At 55.4% G+C, this 18,423-nt stretch overlaps 1 protein-coding gene across 1 annotated transcript; it reads left to right on the top strand.

Moving 5' to 3' along the window:
- Positions 1–542: 542 nt before the first annotated feature.
- MERTK (MER proto-oncogene, tyrosine kinase) lies at positions 543–17,398 on the top strand. Its single transcript, XM_063152703.1, has 19 exons — positions 543–612; positions 4,075–4,408; positions 4,502–4,602; positions 4,691–4,864; positions 5,973–6,059; positions 6,638–6,753; positions 8,884–9,067; positions 9,567–9,718; positions 11,995–12,148; positions 12,412–12,565; positions 13,688–13,773; positions 13,868–13,963; positions 14,259–14,339; positions 14,453–14,545; positions 14,632–14,750; positions 14,961–15,070; positions 15,232–15,391; positions 15,668–15,804; positions 16,883–17,398. The coding sequence occupies exons 1-19, from the start codon at positions 543–545 to the stop codon at positions 17,340–17,342; spliced, it is 2,868 nt and encodes a 955-aa protein (XP_063008773.1). The 3' UTR covers positions 17,343–17,398.
- The last annotated feature ends 1,025 nt before the right edge of the window (positions 17,399–18,423 follow it).

Genomic DNA, 18,423 nt, shown 5'->3' with positions numbered 1-18,423 from the left:
CCCATCCAACTTGGACACTGCCAGGGATGGGGCAGAGGAAGTTGTAGGTGAGAGTCGGAATGGGGCAGAGGAAGTTGTAGCACGGTGAGAGTCGGTCTCTGCTCCGGGGTAACAAGTGACAGGACAAGAGGAGTCTGCCTCAAGCTGTGGCAGGAGAGGTTTAGGCTGGACATTGGGAAAATTCCTTCACAGAAAGGACTGTCCAGACTGTCCAGCCCTGGCACCGCTGCGCAGAGAAATGGCGACTCCCCACCGCGCAGGGGTGTGAGAGCCGTGCGGCCCTTGGGGACAGGGCTCAGTGCTGGCTCCGCAGTCCGGGGGGAGCGCTCTCGGCCCGGCCGCGCCGCTGCTGCCCGCGCCCTCCCCCGCCGGGAGGCGGGACAGGGCCGGCCCGGGGCGGAGCGGCGGCGCCGGCGGCCCCCGAGCGAGAGTGTCCCGTTCCCGGGGCCGCTGCCAGTCCTGCCCGGTCCCGGTGGCGGAGCGGTGCCGGTCCCGGTGTCGGTGTTGGAGCGCGGCGGCGGCGCTGGCGGTGCCGGCGGGCGATGGGCGGCGGGCGCTGGGCGCTGCTGTGGGCGCTGCTGGCGGCCCTGCGCCCGCCCCGCGGAGCGGCCGGTGAGTCCGCAGGGGCACGGAGGGGACCGGGGAGGGCACCGGGACGGGGGAGACGAGCGGAGCTTGGCCGGGGAGCGCCTTCCCCGCGGGGGCTGCTCCGGGCCGGCTGTGGCGGGGACAGCACGGGCGGCCGGTGGGTGCCGGGGAGAAGCTGCGCAGGGATGTCCCGAGGGGATTCTGGCCGATCGCAACCCGGAGCGGGTCTGGCTGCTGTGGTACGCGGGGTTCGGCTGTCCCGGGACACGCAGTCTGGCTGTCCTGCGACACAGGGTCTGGCTGTCCCGGGACACGCGGTTTGTCTGTCCTCGGACCCACGGTCTTGCTGTCCTGCCACACAGGATTTTGTTGTCCTGGAGAACAGGGTCTGGCTCCTCTGGGACGTGATTTGGATGTCCTGGCACACAATCTGGCTGTCCCAGGACAAAGCTCTGCCTCCACAGCGTGGTCCTGCCCCAGTACTTCACTGCCTGATGTGCCTCTGCTTGCCGGGGACACCGCGACAGGCAGGGACCACAAATTGTGGCAGATCGGGGTGGGATTTGCCCCGTTAGTCTTGAGCCAGCTACGTAGTGATGCTGAGGAAAATCCTCGGGAATCACCACGGTTTGTGGTGCTTTGCAGTGCAGGCAGTTTGGTGGATTAGTTGAAAATCCATTTGGAGAAAGAAATGAGGAGATAAAGTAGTTTTTGGACTTTCAAAAATCCTGTGATTAGGGCTGCCTGACCTTTTGGAGCTGCTGCGGGACCTCAGGGCTGCTGGGGGGTCTCGGGTCGCTGTGCTGATGGAATTTAGCAGGGAAGAAAGGAATGTGAGTGTTTGCTTTGGGCAGGGAGGAGTTAAAGTCCTGATTGTCACAGCAGGAGCCTGCAGTGAGGGGAACCCTCTGTGGATGTAACCAGGAATCCTGGGCTGGTTTGTACAAAAGGTGTTTGAATAAGGAAGATTTCTTTGGATTCAGGTGTGGCCTCGGGGAAAATTAATTTCTTACAATCACAGAATTGTTTGGCTTGGAAAAGATCATTGAGTCCAACGTTAACCTGACACTTCCAGGTCTACCACAGCTCCCAAGGGATGGGAGGTTGGATTCCCCACAGGCAGGGGCTCCTCATTCATTCCTCCTGCTCAGTGAGCAGAAGCTCTTGTCAGCAGGTGAATTACTCCCAGCAGCGGGAATTCCAGGGCTGGGGATGCAGCCAGTGTTTTGGCAGACCTGGATGCATCATGACTGCAGTAAAGACCTTGTTTCAGTCGTGGTTACTTCATTCCTAATGAAGTATTCTGCCCGATTTTCCTGCTAAAATTCCTCTCCCTCCAGGGAGAAAGGCACAGAGGACCTGTGCAGCAAGCTCTGCCTGTGCTGGCCCTGGAGTTTTGCTGCAGTTCCAGGTGTTCAGGAGAGCAGCAGTGCCCTTGCGAGTGGTTTGATTTCCACGCCAGGTTTTGCCTCAGGCCTGGCTGTGGTTGGGACGGGAGTTGCTCCTGCACCCACACAGGCACGCCAGGCTTGCAACTCCCTGGCTTTAGCCCGGGGTTTTAGAGCCAGCCCAGCTGCTCTGGGCTCAAGCAAGAGCTCTCCTGCCACACAGGGCGAGTCCCTTCCAAGCTGCTGGAAGGACATCCCCATCTCAGACTTGTGGGGTATCCAAAGGCGGTGCTGGAGATGAGGAGTTCCTGAACTCTCGTGAGTCAGAGAGGAAAGTATTTCATTCCCCAGCCAGCAAACACCTCTTCCCACTTAATTAGCGTGAAAACAAGGCTGAGATCCTCCTTGCTCTTTGCCTTTAAGCTTGGAGCAGCCCAGGGAAGCACAAAGCATCCCAGGACACAGCACAAATCTATGTCCTCCCCAGCCAGGGGTCTGTGCCGGAGGAGCTGCTCTGGCCAGAGCCAGACCCCTTCAAATGGAGCATGAAAATAGCACTTGGAGCCTGGATTGTGCCAGGCAGGGAGCAGCTCCAGCCTCTGTGACCTCCGGGAGGAGCAGGGGAGGGAAGGGAATTTGGGGTCGCTGCTTGTTTGCGTTTGGCAGATCCTTTGGGAGCTCTGGAGACGTGGCTGCACATCCATGGCTGTCCCTGCAGCTTTGCAGCAGTCACATGGGCTCTGTTTGTGCTGCTTTGGGAGGCTCAGGGACGCAGGTTGGAAAAGCTGCAGCTCTTTTTGTGTTTTGTTTTGTTTTTTTCTGAAAGGGAAACCCATTGTGCTGCGGGAGAGGCAGGGAGAGCCTCCCCCTTCTCTCTGGGTTTAAAAACCCTGCTGGCATTCTGTCCTCAAGCAGCATTTCTTGAGGGTTAAAAATAGGAAGAGATTTAGCAAAGGGATATATCCAACCTCAAAATTGGGCTGTGTTTCTTGGCTCTGAGAAAAGCACACCAGGCTCGTGCACCATTACTCACAACAGTGATGACGTAGCTGTAAAAACTTGTTGTTTGATGTTTGAGGGCTAAAACCTGCCCAAAAACAAACTCAGCTGAGATCAGGTTCAATAAGAACTGTGCTTTCTTTATCTTTTAAACTGTGAGTGGTTGTTTGGCTTTTCTTTCTTGGAAAAGGGAATTAATTTAGTTGAAATTCCTGTCTGGCACCATGCCTTTGCTCGCTGAAAGGGAGATTTACCACTCGGCTCGGGATTGCTGATAGCTGGGAATGCCTCAGGAAGCTCAGAAATGGTCCAGAAAAACCAGCCTCCACGTGCTGGATCCCCTAGATGTGATCTCAAAAACACACACATTTTTGGAAGAGAATTGCTTGAAGTGGAGCTGCTCTTCTTCTCAGCCGTAGCTGGGTGGGAAGTGCTTGGAGGAGGGGGAAAATGCCATTTGGTGACTTGGAGGTGGGGGTATGAAATCCTCAAAAAGAGATTTCCCTTGGGAAAAAAATGTGGGAGAAGACCCTGGGAGAGCAGCACTGAGCAGCAGCTGGCTCCTATACACTGTCCAAAGGCATTTCTTCATCTGTCTGCAGCTCTTTTCCTGGGAAAGGCAGTGAGTGGAGGCACTTAGAGAAAGTTGACTCAGAGCGTGTCCCGCTCTCCCTGTCCTGGGAAGGGACAGGCTCCTGGCAGAGCCTAAAATCAGCAAAATTCCAGCCGGGAGCTCTTCCTCTGCCCCAGCTGAAAATGCTTCAGATGAGGCCCCGCAAGGGGTTTGCCGAGTAAAGTCCCGTAAAGTCCCAAATTCCTGCTGCCCAGGCATCCTTTTATGTTCCAGTCCCGGGGGTGTAACACAGCAGGAATAGCTCCTGCCTCTCCCCAAAGAAACGTGGCTGAGTGTTTTCTCTAGCTTGGGCTGCTGCTGTTTGTTTTAAAAAGGACTTTTTTAGAGCTGCTACCTGTACAGAATCCTGGGACGACATTTTGGGAAATGGAAATGAGCTGCCTTTGATTATTCTTGGGGTTGTTTTGCTGCGAGGTCTCCCAGACTTGCTGGTGGTGGTGACAAGCCTCAGGTGTTGCCTTGCAGAGGATGCTGATGGGGAAGGAGGTGTGAGGCCGTTCCTGTTGGCACATTCGCGGCGTTCCCAGCGGAGCCTGCTCTGGAGCACCGGGGAGGAGCCCCCAGGCAGCTCTGCTGGACAGCTCAGCTTCAACCCCACGGTGCCACGCGTGGTCATCAACGAGCACAAGGATGTCACCTTCAACTGCTCCATCCGAGTGCCTCAGGAGCTGCTGCGGCCCGATGCCCCGGGAATTTCCCTCTGGAAGGACGGGAGGGAGCTGCACGTGCTGGATCGCATCGCCAGCAGCCACTTTGAGATCGTCGTTGAGGAGGAGGTGGCCATGACCTCCACCTTCAGGTGAGTGCTGCTGGGGCAGGTGGGGATGAGGGCTGGCTCCCAGGGAAGGTGGGAAGCCGCAATCCCTGAGGTGGTGTCCCTTGTGTCCGGCAGCATCCTCGGCGCCCAGCGCTCGGATAACGGCTCCTACGTCTGCAAACTCAACATCTCCGGCGTGGAGGTGGTGTCTGACCCCATCCTGGTGCTGCTGGAAGGTGAGCTGGAGCAGCTCTGGAGTTGTGTCCTGGCTGAGTGACCAGGAGTCAGAATTGGGGAATCCTTTGCTTCCCTGTGTCCGTGCAGGTCTCCCACACTTCATCCATCAGCCCGAGCAGCTGAATGTCACCAGGAACAGCCCCTTCAACCTGACGTGCCACGCTGTGGGGCCTCCAGAGCCTGTGGAGATCCGCTGGTTCCGGAACAACATCGAGGTCTACCACAAGCCCCAGATCTCCCCGTCGGTCCTGACTGTGCCAGGTGAGCTGGGAGTGTCCCTGCCATGGAGTGTCCCTGCTGTAGGACACCACAGCTGGGAATGTGTCCCAGAGCTGCTCCCTGCCAGGAGGGGCTGTTCCCATGCCATGCACAGTCCTGGGGCCCCTCTGGAGCAGGAAGCCCCATCTGACCCCCTCTGGCTGCTGCCAGAAATCCCTTCCTTGATTTCAACTCAACCAACTCTTTCCTGAGCAAGCAGCAGATTTTTCCGCCAGCCTCTGGCTGTGCCAACAGGAACCTGGCTGCTCTCCTGGGCTGCTGGAATGTTGGTCCCCACTTTCTGGAAGAGTTTGGGATATTCCCTGTGCTGTATGTCCATGACAGCTGCTGGGACACAGGGAGAAAAATCCTTGGTGTCCCATAAACCCCCACTCTGTCTTTGCTGCCGAGGCAAAAGATGGGGTACTTCTTGCTTTGCTCACGAGGAGGAGGCTGGTGGTTAATTAAGAGCTGGGCTATAATTGCCTGGTCTTGGCACCCAGCGGCAGGCGGCCTTTAAAGGGCAGTGAAAGCCGGAAGGAGTGACTCATTCCTCTTGGATGTCCTCACATCCGCCTGGCACCCGCCAGGATGGGTCATTGGAGCAGAGCTTCTCCTGGCCCAGGAGCCCTGGCACCCTGCTGAGATGAGCCAGCACTCCCCACGTCCACCTTGGCACGGGACAGGCATCCCAAACCCGGGGTCACCTCACCCAGCCGGGAGAATCCGCCCTCGGGTATTTCCAGTGGTCCTTCCCTGCCATCAGCTGCGGGATTTGAGCAATCCTTGACCAGCACTAAATCATCTGACCAGGCCGTGGCAGGGGCTCTTCTGCTTTCTGCCTTTCCCCTTTTGGAGGGAGAACAGCCCCTTGCTCAAGAGCTTGTGCAAGGTTTCCGCAGGGACATCCCGTCCCTGCTGTGTCCGGCAGGGATGGCACACGTGTGCCCCCGGAGTGGGACTGGGACAGCTGGAGCCTGGGGTCACCCCCGGGCACTGGCACCAAAAGTGTCACACAGGGAAGTGAAAACAGGCTAAAACCTTGAGTGTTTGGTGGTGGGATTGGGATGTTTTTGGGATATCCAGGGAACGGGGTTGTGTTTTCCGGCAGGACTCAACAAGTCGGCGCTGTTCAGCTGCGAGGCCCACAACAGCAAAGGCCTGACTGCATCCAGCCCCGGCCAGGTCAACATCAAAGGTCAGCTCCTATTCCCTGTTAAACCCCTGTGCAATCCCACACATCCCAGCACTCATCCTTCACAAGCTGAGGGAGATCCCTCCAATCCTGCTATTAAAATCCAGCAGGATCTGGTTGTAACATGGTCATCCTGGTTTGGTCATCCCAGCACTGGGATGGGGGAGGGAGAGCCAAAATCTAAATTTGAAAGCAAAACTGTCAGCTTCAAAGCAGGATTCGGAAGGGCTGCATCGCTCCTTTCCTTCCTTCATAACCAGGGCGGTGCTCCATAGGAATTTTCCATAGGAAACAGTGGAAATTGCTGACATTCCTGATGAGAGCCGCTCCAGCAACGTAAGGAGGGTGTTCCCCAAAATAAATCATGGTCTTTAAGCTGCCCAGAGTGGTCACAAATATAGAAATGGCCAAAATAGTTCTGAAAGTGACATTTTTGTGCTTCCCTATCCGGTGGTCCAGCGCATCCGCAGAATTCGGATGTGGGGTCACACACTGAGCCCTGGGAGCTCCAGGGAAAAGCCACCGTGCCAGGTTTGTGTTTGGGCTTCCAGCTGACTGACTGCCCTTGGCTCTCCCTGCAGGAATCCCATCAGCTCCTGTCAGTGTGCAGGTCCTCAACAGGACAGCCCATGGAATCAGGATATCCTGGGTGCCAGGCTTTGACGCCTTCTCTGCCTTGAACAACTGCAGTGTCCAGGTAAGCATCCAGAATTCCCATATCCCTGCAGCTCCCCCACACGGATGCTCCGAGGCAGGTGGAAGTTGGTGGTGTTTGGCATGAGCTGCACAGATTTCATGGAATCCTGGAATGGTTTGGGTTGGAAGGACCTTAAAGATCATCCAGTTCCAGCTCCCTTCCGACACCTTCCACTATCCCAGGTTGCTACAACCTGGTCTTGGGCACTTCCAGGGATGGGGCAGCCACAGCCTCTTTGGGCAGCTTTGCCATAGCCTCACAGGGAGCATTTTCTTCCCAATATTCCATCTATCCCAGCCCTCTGGCAGTGGGAAGTCATTCTCCCTTGTCCTGTCACTCCAGTCCCTCTCTGGCTCTCCTGGAACCCCTTTCCATTGGGCAACACAGTCAGGTTGCCATGTGTTTTATGCACCTGGTCAAACCCTTCCCAACCAAGCAGCATTCCCAAAGTCAGGATTTGGAGGGGCAGGTTTCCCTCAGCTCCCCACTCCTGGGAAGGAGCTGGGGGATTGCCTGTATTCCTGGAGAACTCAGGGAACATCACATCCATGGGTAGAGCCTGCAGGCATTTCCCACCCTGCTGCACGTGGCTGGCTTTGCTGTCTCATGGATATGATTTTTGTCCTGGAAAAATCTCCACTCCAGATGGGATAACACATGGAGAGAGGAGACCTTTGAAGCCAGGTAAAAGTGAAAGGAATTTCAGGGAAGAAAGGTACCAGGGCTAATATTAGCACCATGTCCTGCTGCTGCCTTCCAGCCGGAGCTTGGGAAGCGGGGTGGAGAGCCAAGGAATTTCCTATGACTTAACATTCATGGTGTGTCTGTAGGAAATAGCCTTTGAAAGTGGAAAACAGGAGAGGGTTTCTGGCAAAAACACAGCAGTGACTCAGCCCTTTTGCTGCTGTCCCCTTGGATAATCCCTGGGCCCACCGAGCCAGTGACTCATTCCCGAGGGCTGCAGCTGGCCCACCTGCCAGTTCCAACTGCTGCAGCCTGCAAACATCCTGATTTCCTCCCAGAATCCATGGATTTGGTGGGTTATTCTCAGAAGACAATTGAGGATTGGGCTGGATGCTCAGGAGTTTGGTCCTGGAAGCATCGTGTGTGTTCCTGTGGTCGCTGCTCGCCTCCCTCAGAGCATCTTGTGACAGCTTGGGGATGGAGGTGGCATTCCCTGACTTTTTCAGGAGACAGGCAACCCTTCCCATTATTTGTAAGGAATGGGAAGCTGAGGGAAACCTGCCCCTCCAAATCCTGACTTTGAGAATGCTGCTTGGCTGGGAAGTGTGTGACCAGGACAGCAGCAAGCCCAGGCTTGCAGAGTCTTCCAGAGAACTACTTGGAGCATTTCTGGGAATTTCTCCATGAAAACCTGAGGATGAGGGCTGTTCCTTTATATTTTGGCTGTAAAACAGATGCTGGGACCATCCTGGGATACCATGGGGGACTCTTTAGATTGAGCACAAGGATGGGTGTCCTGCCATCCCAAAATAATGGATGGGGGTTTTTCAGAGAAGTGCACAGCCCTGGCCACATGGATTGGGTTCTCCTTGTTCTTGCACTTCCCTCTTTCCCCCCTCTGTCCCAATCCAGGAAGTGCTTCCTACAAAATGAGATGCTTCCTAGAAAGCTGCAGTGGCTCTGTGGGCAGCTCCATGGGGACTCCACATCCATAAATTTGTCTTTCTGTGAAAAGCAGGACTTGTTTTTGGGACGTTGAATTCATCCATGCTGCTAAATGTGACAAGGATTGGGAATAGTCCCGTTACATCCCATGGAGATAAATCCTGTTTTCCAATGATGTGCTGCACAAAAAAAGGAGCTGTATTTTGTTTATTTGGAATGTGCTGCCGGGTTGTTCTATTCAGGCCTCCTTTTGCTCCATGCCACAAGAAATTCCAAATCATTCCTCCCTCCTTCCCAACATCCTTGGAATGTTCCCAGCTCCACATGTGCTGGAGCCCTCTCCCTGTGCCCTGTGAATGTCCTGCCATGAGCTTTCCCTGCAGGAGCTTTTCCCCGCAGAGTTCAGATGGGAGGCAGGGCTCTGGATCCTGTTTTCCAACATCTCTCCCTGCAGGTTGTTGCTGACTAATCCCTGTTTGTGGGCTGATTTTCCAATTAAAGGTCAAGGAAGTCGTTCCAAGAGGCAACGTCTCCCTTCAGGCCTTCCACACCTCGGTGCCTCCCCACGTGTACCACATCCAGCAGCTGGAGCCCATGGAGGAGTACAGCATCCGTGTTTCCTGCGGGAATGAGGTGGGCTGGTCGGCATTCAGCCCCTGGATAACGGCCAGCACCACAGAGGGAGGTAGGAAATGGGGAGTGAGGGCTGAGAAGGGTTTCCCTGCCTCAATCCCTCTGGAGGAGAGGCACCTCCCGAGTCCTGGTTGCTCCCAGGGTGGGAAAGGAAACTTCTCCCTTTTTCATGGGCTTTCTGGTTGAGCTCCAGCTCGTTTTCCATCAGATTCCCACATCTCTGCGCCTATTCTCCCAGCTTCCCTGAGCTCCTTTCCCATTGATTCCCACATCTCTGCACCATTTCTCCCAGCTTCCCTCAGCTCCTTTCCCATTGATTCCCACATCTCTGCACCCTTCTCCCAGTTCTCCCAGCTTCCCTCAGCTCCTTTGATTCCCACATCTCTGCACCCCTTCTCCCAGTTCTTCCAGCTCCTTTCCCATTGATTCCCACATCTCTGCACCCCTTCTCCCAGCTTCCCTCAGCTCCTTTCCCATTGATTCCCACATCTCTGCACCATTTCTCCCAGTTCTCCCAGCTTCCCTCACTCCTTTCCCATTGATTCCCACAGCTCCGACCACGCCACCCCTGAACATCACGGTGTCCTTCAACGAATCCAGCTCCTCGCTGGAGATCCACTGGGTGAAGCCACCCCTGGAGAGGATCCATGGGGAGCTCCAGGGCTACCACATCTGGTACAGGTGGCACAACTCTGAGGGCATGGTGAGTCACCAGGAAGTGGGGAAGAATGGCTAAAATCCTGGAAAAATTCCCAGCAGGGATGTCCAGATGGGTTTTGGTGCTTCCACAGATTCTTTTGGAGTTCATTTCTTTGCTGTCTTGGGCTTTCATGTGGGCTTCAATCCACTCCTGGCCTTGCATTCCCTGGATTTTGAGCTGTTCCTTACTCAGAAGGGGTTTTTCCCTTCCTTAACCCACAGCACAGAATTTCAGAGCTCGAGGAACTCTTTGGCCCAAAGGCCTCTCTGTGGGTGCATGAAATCACCTGGCACACCCTGCTTGCCTTTTCTAGGATTTGGGAAGCAGTTGCAGGAATTTGCTAGGGCAAGGTTGGCCCGGGCTCTGGGCAAAAGATCCCATGCAGAGCCTGTGGATAAGAGCAGGAATGGATCCAGCTGTGGTTTGGGCTCCTCTGTGCCAGGCTGGCAGAGTGACCCCAGCTGGAAACAGTGACTCATGCCCTTTTTTTGTCAGATGCTGCACTTTCTGTTCTCCTTTTGCTCCCCCATATAGATCCAGCCTGAATGAAGCCAGGGAAACAAAATCATGGTCTTGTGACTTGGAAAAAAAGTGCTGACAGGAGCTGTCTCTCTCCAGCAAAAGGCCAAGCCCAGGCCTTGCCCTTTAAGCCCTGAGAGATTTATTGTTGCTGTTGTTGTTTGTTAATTTTTGTCCATTTTTCCAGCTTATGGAGTGAATTTTTTTCCAGTTCTCATTTTTTCCGTGAGTCTGAGACACGAGACTGGAGTTCTGACTTCTCAAAAAGCTCCTTCTAAGGTTGGACCTGATAATCTCAGAGGTCTTTTCCAACCTAAATGATTCTGTGTGAATTATTCCATGAAAATTCCATCCCTGAGTTGTGGCCCTGCACAGGCTAAATCTGGACTGCCCCAAAATAACCACCAGTTTTTGCAGGATAAAGTCGGGAAGAAGCTGGATTTTGGTGTCACAGGGCCACCTACAGGCCTCTCAACAACCAGAAAATTCCCAAAAGTTGGTTTGTTTTCCTCCTTAACCAGCAGTCCTTGCTGAAGCCAAGGCTGCCTGAGTTGGGACGGGAAGAAATTCCTCAACTACCACAAAACTCATAAAATCCCATTAAATTTGGCAGGTCAGTCCAGCTTTGTGCTCACAGTCTGGGCTTGTCCTCAGATGATACAGCAGAGCCCTTTAGGACAGGGAAAGATCACAGTTTCAGGCTGGTGGTAGGGAAAGGATCCCATGTGGCTACAAGGAGGAGGAAGGCAGGAATGTGGGAGCAGAGGTGACAACAGGTCCCAGCTCCTGTCACTGCCACTAGGTGCCCACGCATTCCCAGGGCATGGGTGTTTCACATCTGTTTCCGTGGCTTTTTTGGGACAGGGAACAGAAACTGGTTCCCTCTGAGAAGCTCTGAATCCCTCTCCTCATCTCTCTCCTCACCCACTGATCCCTCTCAGCTCCATTTCCTCACCCACTGATCCCCCCTCAGCTCCATTCCCTCTCCTCACCCACTGATCCCCCTCAGCTCCTGCTTTTTTTTTGTGGGATGTTCAGGAGGGAGCCAGGCACTGCTGGGCACAGCAGCCTGACAGATGTTTTGGCTGCAGCTGGGCAGCTGTTTTGCAGCTGGAAATCGGCAGGGAGCAGCAGCAGCACTTTCTCAGCTGGAAACGACCAGGAAAGGATGGAACTTGCAGGGAAAGGCTCCTATGTTTTTACTAAGCCATGCTGCCTCCTGCCATGGTACCAGCCAAGGAAATAGATAAAAAAATACATAAAAATATGCATAAAATACATGGGACTGTAATAAGCTGGACACAAAAGCCACAGAAGGAGTGGTTTGTGAGCTTAGGATCTATTTCTAGAGCACTTGGACAATCCTACCAGGAGCACACGGATCTTGTGGGTGCTCACAGGGCTCCAGTGGCCAAACTGGCCACAACAAAGGCTGAGAGTCACAATCCGTGTCACCAGAGCCTTTCCCTTCCTAGCCAGCTCCTTCCCTGCCTCTTTTCTGGCTCTGGCTGCTGCTGTTGTGAGGCAGAGAGGGCCAGGAATGCTCGGATTGAACGGGAAGCGCCGCTCAGCCCCGCTCCTGATCCCATCCGGCCCTCGCACACAGGGCCATTCTTCTCTCTCAATAGCCGGGCGCTGCACTTCCTCTGAGCTGGGAAAGCAGAGCAGCTCCAAAGGTTGCCAAGGGGACAGTGCTCAGTAAATCCCCAGGTTTCCCTGCCTTCCCCAGCCCAGGATGTTCTTCTCTTTCCTCTCTCCAGCAGATCGTGTCCGATGAGGTCCGGCTGAACGGCAGCGTGGCCGTGCTGCCCGTGGTGGCCACCAATGCCACCTGCTCCGTCCGTGTGGCCGCTGTCACCAAGGGGGGAGTGGGACCTTTCAGCATTCCCGTGGAGATCTTCATCCCTGCCAGTGGTGAGGAGATGCAGGGCTGGATGCTGGGAATAGCCCAGGGTGTGCTTTACATGAGGCCGTTCGGCATCACTCCTTCGGATGCTTTCCCTGTCAGCCAAGGATCCTGATTGGGGAGCAGGACAGCCTCACCCCTCATTCCCTTTTTTCCTCATTCCCGTGTAACCCTTTGGGCTCTGCTGAAAACCCCTGGGAATTCCTGCCCCAAGCCCCAGGTGCTGCAGGCTGACTCTTTCACCGGCTCCATTAACAGGATATTTTCTTAGGATTAATAACCTCAGCCCCCTCTTCGACTCCAGCCTCCGGGAATGCCGACTCCTTTGTTGTGGCCCTGGGATTTATCTGCGGGACAATTGCTGTTGGAATCATCCTCTGCTTGTCCGTGGTCATCCACAAACGATGTGTGGAGACAAAATATGGGTAAGGGGATGGAAAACAGGGTGGCTCCCAAGGGGTGGGGGGCCAGCAGCCTGTGCTGGATTTGGGGACAAGGATTCTGTCTCCAGGACTGATGTTGTTACCACAAATGACATTTTTTAAGTGGGTTTTTCCTTCCCCTCCCTTCCTTAGCTCAGCAGTTCACCTTTTGCTCATCATTCCTATTTTTAAAGGGAAGTGAACTTGTGCAGCTTGGTGGGGGAGATGTTTTGGCACGGAAATGAGAGAGCAGAGGGTGTCACTGGTCACCAGAGGGTGACCTGGACCCAAGGGAGTGGCTGGAGCTGTATCAGGAGAGGTTAGGCTGGATTTGAGGAAAAGATCCTTCCCCCAGAGGGAACTGAACAGGCTCCCCAGGGAATGGTCACAGCTCCAAGGCTGCCAGAGCTCCAGGAGCATTTGGACAATGCTCCCAGCATTTGGACAATGCTCTCAGGAGCATTTGGACGATGCACTGCGTGGGATTGTTGGGGTGTCTGTGCAGGGCCAGGAGCTGGACTGGATGATCCTTGTGGGTTCCTTTCAACTCCACGATTCCATGATTCCATCATATCCCATGTCCTGGAGAAACCCTCCTGCCTCATCCCACGCCTGGGTTCAATGGCCCAGCATTGTTTAAAAACACAGACAAAGGGCTGTTATCTCCTGCAGTAACCCAACACTCCTCACTCATCCTCGTGACTTCCCAAGTGCTGTTTAACTGCCCCGTGCTCCCAGTTTGGGAACTGGTACCGAGTAAGGATCCCTTTCCTAATTGGTTGTTGTCACTCTTTCCCTGCTTTACCAGTTCTGGAGCATCCTGCCCTGGTTTTGTTTCCCAAAGCTGGACTCTGCAGGGCTCCAGCAGCATTCCTGCTCCTTGAGTAGGAAATGAGTATCCTATTTCCTCCCCAAAACCTCTGTGACTCACTCCTTGATGGTCCAGTGGTGTTTGTGGAGCTGTTGTTTTGCTCAGACATTGCAGGCGATGGTGCTGATCCAGGAAAAAGGAAATGGAACATGCATTTCCCCTTTTCCTGTGCATCCCCTGGGCTCCTTCCCCTGCCATGCTAATTCCTTCATCCAGCTGAAGCAGCCACAGCAGATGTGTTTGTGTTCCCTTAGGAATGCTTTCAGCAGGAGCGACTCAGAGCTGATAGTGAGCTACACAGCCAAGAAGTCCTACTGCAGGAGAGCCGTGGAACTGACCCGTAAGGACACATTTTTACCCTCTGGAAGGAGCTGGAGGGGCAAATGGCAGCAGGCAGGACGTGCCTGAGCTCCTCCTGTCCCCCTCTCTTGCAGTGGGAAGCCTGGGTGTCAGCAGGGAGCTGCAGCAGAAGCTGCAGGATGTTGTCGTGGACAGAAATGCCCTGAGCCTGGGGAAGGTCCTGGGAGAGGGTGAGTAAAACTCATTTAATTCCAACCTCCTGCCATGGGCAGAGAACCTTCCATGAGCCCAGCTTGTCTTCCTCCTGTCACTGATGAGGAACGAGCCCTTTGAGTAAAACTCATCTCATTCCAACCTCCTGCCATGGGCAGGGAACCTTCCATGAGCCCAGCTTGTCCTCCTCCTGTCACTGATGGGGAACGAGCCTTTTGGCTCCATCTTGGAGCATTCCAGATCTTAGGAATCTGGTGATGCCCTGAAAGGTGGTGCTTTGGATAAAGGGATTCCTTCTTTCCCGTGGTGCAGGGGAGTTTGGATCCGTGATGGAGGGACGGCTCAGCCAGCCCGAAGGGCCCCCACAGAAGGTGGCTGTGAAGACCATGAAGTGTAAGTTGTCTCTCTGCCCCACTGGATACCAACATTCCCAGTACCTCTCTCAGGAACAGCATCCTGGCAGCATTTTGGGGTTCTAAAGCTCTTTCTTTCTCTCTGCTTCCCAGTGGATAACTTTTCCCAAAGGGAGATTGAAGAGTTCCTCAGTGAGGCAGCGTGCATGAAGGACTTTGACCATCCCAATGTCATCAAGCTCCTCGGTATGGGCTCCCCCTTCCCACCCTCCAGCTGGGATTTGGGTGGATCCTTTTCCCAGGGCACTGTGTGAGGTGTCCATGTTTCCCAGGGGTGTGCATCGAGCTGAGCTCCCTGCAGGTGCCCAAGCCCATGGTGATCCTGCCGTTCATGAAGTATGGAGACCTGCACAGCTTCCTGCTCCGTTCCCGGCTGGAAATGGCTCCCCAGGTAGGGAGCACCAGGAGCAGAGGAATGGGGTGGGATCGAGGTGGGAAGGGAATCCCCGTCTGCAGCTCCTGCAGGCTTGTTGGTCAATGAATGGCAGGGTCTGAGGGATGAGAGCTCGTCTGCTGCTGTGGGCTCATCCACTGGGATGGCAGCCCTGGATAGGGAAGCCTTTTGAGTCAGCACTGTGTAACCCCCACCTTCCCTCCCCAGTTTGTGCCCCTGCAGACCCTGGTGAAGTTCATGGTGGACATCGCCCTGGGCATGGAATACCTGAGCAGTCGGAACTTCCTGCACAGGGACTTGGCAGCTCGAAATTGCATGTGAGTGTTTTCCTCTGCCCCATCCCGCGGGATGAACCCTGCGGATTTACAGCACAACTCTGCTCCTTTCCATAAAAGTTCCCTTGGTTCTGAGACCCAGAGCTCAGCCTGGGGTCTGTGTGCTCATCCCTGGGGCTGTGCTGATCCCTGTTTTGCCCCAGGCTGCGGGATGACATGACGGTGTGCGTGGCAGACTTTGGGCTCTCCAAGAAGATCTACAGCGGCGATTACTACCGGCAGGGCCGCATCGCCAAGATGCCCGTCAAGTGGATCGCCCTCGAGTCCCTGGCTGACCGTGTCTACACCACCAAGAGTGATGTGGTAGGTCCCCGTGCCTGGAGGGACAGTCCCCTGGGCTGAGCCATGCCGTGCTCCTGTTGGTGTCATTCCCTGGAAGTGCAGGGGGCTGCCAGAGCCAGCGCAGTCGGTTCCTTGAGTAGGCCCCTCGTTTCCATCCTGGTCATTCCAGTTTTGGGAGCACCACAGCTCTGCCTGTTGTCCCTGGATGCCAGGCAGTGACCTTTCCCCATGAAAAGCTTCATTCCATTCATTCCTCCTGGAAGTGTCCCTTCAGCCCTTTTCCCTTTGTGCCGGCAGTGGGCATTTGGCGTCACCATGTGGGAGATTGCCACGCGCGGGATGACGCCGTACCCAGGGGTGCAGAACCACGAAATCTACGAGTACCTCTACCATGGGCAGCGCCTGAAGAAGCCTGAGGATTGCCTGGATGAGCTGTGAGTCCTGGGATCCCAGCTGGGAAAATGGATTTTCCTAGAAACAAACCCCTTAATGTTTGCATAACATGCCTAAGGAAAGCTGGATCCTGGAGCAGAGCATGTGCCAGCATCTGCTGAACTGCAGGCAAAAATCCCAACAAATATCCTCAGGGGAAATAATGGGTTTGTAGGGCTGGCAAAGTCACCAGGAACAGTCAGTGATAGGACTTTTTGGTATTTTATTTATCTTTGGATTTGTTTTGGCCAAAAAGGTCCTGGCTGGTGCTGCTCCTCTTTGTTCCACAAAACTCCCTCTAGGTCTCTTCCTTGCCTCAAATCTATAAATCTGTGTCCCTCTGGAAAGGGAAAATGCAGAGTACACAAACCTTTGGATTTCTGAGCAGCTCAGCAAAGGCCTTTCTCCCAGGCTTCTTTGCTCAGTTTTTCTCCAGTGCTGCTAGAGCTGATAATGTTTAACCCCCCATGGCTGAGAGCTTTGAATCCCATCTGAATAACCAGAGTTGTACATTTCCTAAAAGGCTTCTCTCCATGGCCTGTTCCTGAAGGAAGCAGTGCAGGAACCTCTACGAATCCAGCCTGCTGGAGGGCAGAGAGGCTGGCAGGGCCATGCTGGGAGCTTCCAGGGCTCCCTGACATCCAGCCTGGGAGCAGGCACCTGCCAAGGGAAGGACTGGGCATCCCACACACAGAGCTGGGATGTTCCCAGGGAACAGATCCCAGGGCTGCACTGGAAGAGACTTCTCACATTTCTAACAGCTTGAGCTGATAAATCCATGCCCTTGGGAAGCAGCCTGAGCAGAGGGAGTTGGTTTCATTTTGATTTAATGGGAATTTCAAGGCTTGCCCAGCTTGGAGGAAAACTGGGAATCAACCCCCATGCCTCCCCTAATCCAGAGGAGTGCAGGCTGCCCAGAGAAGCTGTGGCTGCTCCATCCCTGGAAGTGTTCAAGGACAGCTTGGAGCTACCTGGGATGGTGGAAGGTGCCCCTGCAGGGACTGGATGAGCTTTAAGGTCCCTTACAAACCAAACCATTCTGGGATCCTCTGTTAACCACACTCCTCTCCCGATTTCCAGGTATGAAATAATGTCTGAATGCTGGAGAGCCGACCCTGCCACTCGCCCCACCTTCTCCCAGCTCAAAGTCCAGCTGGAGAAGCTGCTGGAAAACCTGCCCAGCTCCAAGGCATGCGGGGACATCATCTACATCAACACCGGCATTCCCGAGCAGAGCCCGGACTCCACGCAGGATTCCGGCTTCCCGCAGGCGGACTCGGACTTGGACGCCGGGGAGGCGTCGGAGCCCGGCTCCCCCGGGGCTGAGGCGGCGCTGGTGGCTGTGGACGTGCATCCCAGCGAGCTGTGGGACAGCAGGTACATTGTGGAGGAGCAGCTGGCTGGCCCCGTGGAGGAGCCCTACGTGCCGCTGCTGCCCTGCCAGGCGCTAGAGCCCGGGAGCCGATGGAGCCAGGCCAGCACTCTGCCGGCGTCGGAGCGGCCCGGGCAGGACTCGGAAGCGCCGCCGGGAATGGTGTGAGCGGCACCACGGCCAGGACACAGAGGGAATATTTTAATAAACACTCGTCTCTTTTATTTATTATCTCCTGCACGGTTTGCCTGGTGGAGGCTGGCTCTCCCCAGGAGCTTTTTCCTGGGCTGAAGTCCCAGGGGTTTGGAATTGACAGCGGAATTATTTTGCTGTAGTTATTCATCTTCTCCAGGAGGAGCAGAGCAGGGTGGGGTGGATGGTGCTGAGGGGGCAGCTGGCCTTGCAGGGCCTGGTGTTTTCCCCTTTTTCCATCCCGTGTTAAGGTTTGTGGGATGGGCATCCCCCTGGATGGTGAGTGCTCCAGCTCTACAGCCTGCTGGGGGATTTCACACTGCAAGAGGTCCCCATGGAAAACAGCAATGGGAGCTCCAATGGGAGCAGTGGGTGCTCCCACATTCCCTTCTCCCTGATGGGTTTCCATCCATCCCATCGCTCCTGCTGCAACACCAGGGAAACAGGAGCCTGAGGGGCTCCTGGAAGGGCTGGAGGCCCCCAGACATGGCCTGGCCCTTCCTTGCTGCCCCTTCTTTCGGGGGGAATTCTGCTGCTTCCATAGCTGGGGCTGCTCGGCAGCAACCAGAGCCGGACCCAGCACCTCTTGCCTCTCCTTGGGGGAGACCGGGCTGGGAATGGGGGGACCAGGCAGGAGAGGGGGTGCAGGAGTTGTTGAAGGGGGTACCAAACTGGGGGCGGAGGGTTGCAGGAGCTGGGGAAGGCATTTTGGGGCTGGGGAAAGGAATGCAGTGACTGAGATGGGGTGCAGGAGCTGGAAAACTGGGTGCTGAGCTGGGGAGGGGGTGCAGGGCTGGGAAAGGCTGGTCCCGGCCCCGCTGGAGCGGGGGGCTGACAGGGGCTCCCGCTTGTCCTGGCAGCACCAGAAAGAGCTTTGCTGGGGGAAAAGCCACCCTCCGGCACCCCAGCCGCGGCGGATGGATGCCCGGCCGGTGTCTCCCGGGGGGTGGATGCCCAGGGAGCCCAGCCGGTGTCCCGGGGGATGGATGCACAGGGAGCCCGGCCGGTGTCCCGGGGGATGGATGCCCAGCCGGTGTCCCGGGGGATGGATGCCCGG

This window comes from Melospiza melodia, chromosome 3, assembly GCF_035770615.1.
Source record: "Melospiza melodia melodia isolate bMelMel2 chromosome 3, bMelMel2.pri, whole genome shotgun sequence".
In the NCBI taxonomy this organism is placed as follows: Eukaryota; Metazoa; Chordata; class Aves; order Passeriformes; family Passerellidae; genus Melospiza; species Melospiza melodia.
The sequence above is the reverse complement of the archived record's forward strand: the minus strand, read 5'-3'. Positions and strand labels throughout refer to the sequence as shown.

Bases quoted from the DNA above. Each gene is read 5' to 3' on its own strand.
- MERTK (XM_063152703.1), top strand. From the start codon at position 543: ATGGGCGGCGGGCGCTGGGCGCTGCTGTGGGCGCTGCTGGCGGCCCTG. The intron at 4,409-4,501 runs GTGAGTGCTGCT...TGTGTCCGGCAG, and splicing joins GCCATGACCTCCACCTTCAG to CATCCTCGGCGCCCAGCGCT. The intron at 14,751-14,960 runs GTAGGGAGCACC...TTCCCTCCCCAG, and splicing joins GGCTGGAAATGGCTCCCCAG to TTTGTGCCCCTGCAGACCCT.